At 40.5% G+C, this 3,125-nt stretch overlaps 1 protein-coding gene across 1 annotated transcript; it reads left to right on the plus strand.

The window, feature by feature from the left end:
- Nucleotides 1-284: 284 nt before the first annotated feature.
- On the plus strand, nt 285-974 carry LOC139740771 (endothelin receptor type B-like). The gene has a single exon (XM_071651345.1). The coding sequence runs from the start codon at nt 285-287 to the stop codon at nt 972-974; it is 690 nt and encodes a 229-aa protein (XP_071507446.1).
- The last annotated feature ends 2,151 nt before the right edge of the window (nt 975-3,125 follow it).

A 3,125-nucleotide genomic window follows, 5' to 3' on the forward strand; every position in this document is an offset into this window, starting at 1 on the left:
CGGCTGACGATTTTGAGATCTCAAAAGTGGTCACCATAGTAACACTGGGTCTACTCACTCTGGCCATCATAGTTAATCTCATCGCTCTGGCCATCTCGATATTCGACCCACGCAGACAGTGCTCCCGGGCGAACATCTGGGCTGGTTCTTTCTTCACTGCCCAAGTCCTCTTCAGTCTGAACACCATGGTCTCGCTCTACCTGCACACTTTCATGGACGTGACCGACTTCGACAAGCTCATCACCCACGGACAACTCTTTGTAGAGTTCATCAGCCGTGGTGCCATGGTGATCGCCCTGGGAGGTGTGGTTGTGGACAGCTATCGCGCCATTTCGGACGTGAAGTCGTACTGCGGCAGACGAAGTCTCCGCACCAGCTGCTGCTGGGCTGTGGCGGGTTGGCTGCTCGCCGTGTCGCTGGCCGTCCCCGTGCTCGTGGGTCTGACGGACTACTGGTACGCTACCTACAACTCTCTGCGGCCTTTTGATATCTTCACAAGCATCCACACGGCCCTAGTCTACGTCATCCCCCTCGTTGTCTTCTCTTTCATTTACAACGGTCTGATGTGTCGCCTGATCTCCCGCTCTAGCCGTCGCTCCCTGGACAGCTACGCCGCCACCGAGGCCACAGAACGCCATCGCGCCTCGCAGCGTCGCCTCACCGCCGGCATCATAGCCACCGTGGTCATCTTCGCCTTCAGCTGGCTCCCCTATCTCACCGTCCGTGTGGTCGCCGGCTACTTCCCCGATGCCGACTTCCAGCCACTGAACACAGAAGAAATGCGCCTGGTTGGGAACTTGGTGGCTTATCTAGGACTGGCCGTTTGTCCAGTTCTCGTGTGCGTGGTGTCCGCCAGGTACAAATCACTGGAAGTAGGCAGACTTTGCTCTTACTGCCCGGACAGTCCTGGCATTCAAAAGAAGAGCGAAAAGGTGTGGTCTTCAGTGAAGCAAAATCCATACTATCTGTACTAGCGAAACTGGTAATATCGTTCCATATCATGTAGAGTGCACTCCGGTTATAACAAAGTCCTCGAGACCGGCAGTTTTCTTTTGCTAGATATCGAAATGTCATTATCACCAAAGACAATTTAAGTATATACACATGTAAATATATCAAACATCGCGATGATAATTTTGGGACCTGAATTTTTATTTCGTTGTAACGAGAACTTTGTTATAATCATGGTCGTTGCAAAGCAAGTGCACATGTGTAAATGTGAAGCATGGAATCTGAGCTTTAAGGAACATACCAATAGCCGATATGTGTAGGAATATTTGGATATTTTTTTTTTACAAAGCATGTAAACAACTACACATGTACTGTTATCATAAATGTTGCAAACTATCACATTGTACACGTTGTATGCGGTATTGTCATGAAACAATATCAGTATAATCTGTCATGATATTGTAGTGCGGGCATGGAAGCAATTTACCATGTAGTCTTATACTGCTGGATTTGTTTTTGTTGGGTTTTTTTTCTCAAAGGAAAGCAGTGATATTATTAATAGCAAAGATGTAACGTGGTCTTCTGATCTTTGACCTATTGCTGTGATATAACATGCTTTACAGGGATGGTCTGTACTATATGTAAATTAGTAAATTAATGTAAATAGATACGGATGATATCAAATAGTTAGTACATATAGCATATCAAAAAAATAATCAATATCATTATATTTTAAGGAGTGTTCAATGATCCACTGATGTAGATTATGATGGAAAGTACTTGTGTCTAAAATAATCCCAACATAATCAAGGAACAAAATACAATCAGGTAGTGTTCATGAACGGATGAAGTTGGATGATTATTGTCATCGTTGAATACCATTATAGCTATTATCATTGTTATAACCTTATTGTACTATTTCATGCTTACTAGTGCCAAACCCGAGGAACATGTCCCACCGTATAGGCCAAGAATAAGCATAATTATTATTTTGATGCTGATTTTGATTTTGATTTTTAAGCATAAGAGGAAAAAAATGGCAAAGTTTCATATTTGGGGGATTTCTGTTTATGTTTTTGTTTCTCACTGCCATTCATCAGGTGTCAAACATTAATAGATGTGCTGCTGGTCGGCGAGACAGTTTAAATAATATATCAAACTTTTTGGGATAAGATAGTGATCACGAGAAACAGAACGGCCTATGATAAACCATTATGCAATAATGATAAAAGCAATAATAATAATGGTAAAAGTAACAGTAATATGGTGCTCTTAAAGGTTATATCACTGCCACTGATGGTCATGAATGTTTCCTCTGCAATACCGATACCGGTCTGACAGCGAGTGTGAAAGCCTGCCTAAAGTGCCGAAAACACATTTGTATATAATATTTTTGAATTGTACAAATAAAACAAAAATATAATTATATCAAACCTGAGACGATCCTTCTGGATGATATCTTCATTCTAGTGTGTGTTTCAACTTGTACAGAGAAAGAATCTTTATTGCAAATATGCCTCATTACGCGAATTCCGTTAATGAGTTTATAAATTATGTATAGGTCTTACATACATTTAGATTAAAAAAAACCCCAGTCAGACATGATGTAAATATACACATACATACATACACACACACACACACACACACACACACACACACACATATATATATGTATATATATATATATATATATAATTACATATATGGGTCTAGGGCAATTACCCCCTGGGCAAACACCCCGGACCCTTCATTCCCCTGGCCCTAATCCTAATCCTAATCCTAACCCTTAACCTAACCCTAAACCTAACCCTAACCTAATTTTTACTCTAACCTCACCACTAAACAGTATTTAGCCGGGGAGTAATTGCCCGCTGGGGGTATATATATATATATATATATATAGAGAGAGAGAGAGAGAGAGAGAGAGAGAGAGAGAGACATATATATATATATATATATATATAGAGAGAGAGAGAGAGAGAGAGAGACATATATATATATATATATATATATATATATATATATATATATAAACTGGTATGTGAATTTCTTACACATACAGTGATAGTTGATATGTCAGGACGTGCATCATTATGTGCAGTGTAAATTTGAACGATAAGGCGTATGAACGATAGCTATGTATAGATTGTCTGGTATAGAAAGGGGCATAA

Source organism: Diadema antillarum, unplaced genomic scaffold (genome assembly GCF_040938485.1).
Source record: "Diadema antillarum isolate AM-2024a unplaced genomic scaffold, OU_Dant_1.0 seq00000881_RagTag, whole genome shotgun sequence".
NCBI classification, from domain to species: Eukaryota; Metazoa; Echinodermata; class Echinoidea; order Diadematoida; family Diadematidae; genus Diadema; species Diadema antillarum.

Excerpts from the sequence above, each read along its gene's own strand:
- LOC139740771 (XM_071651345.1), top strand. The coding sequence starts at position 285 with ATGGTGATCGCCCTGGGAGGTGTGGTTGTGGACAGCTATCGCGCCATT.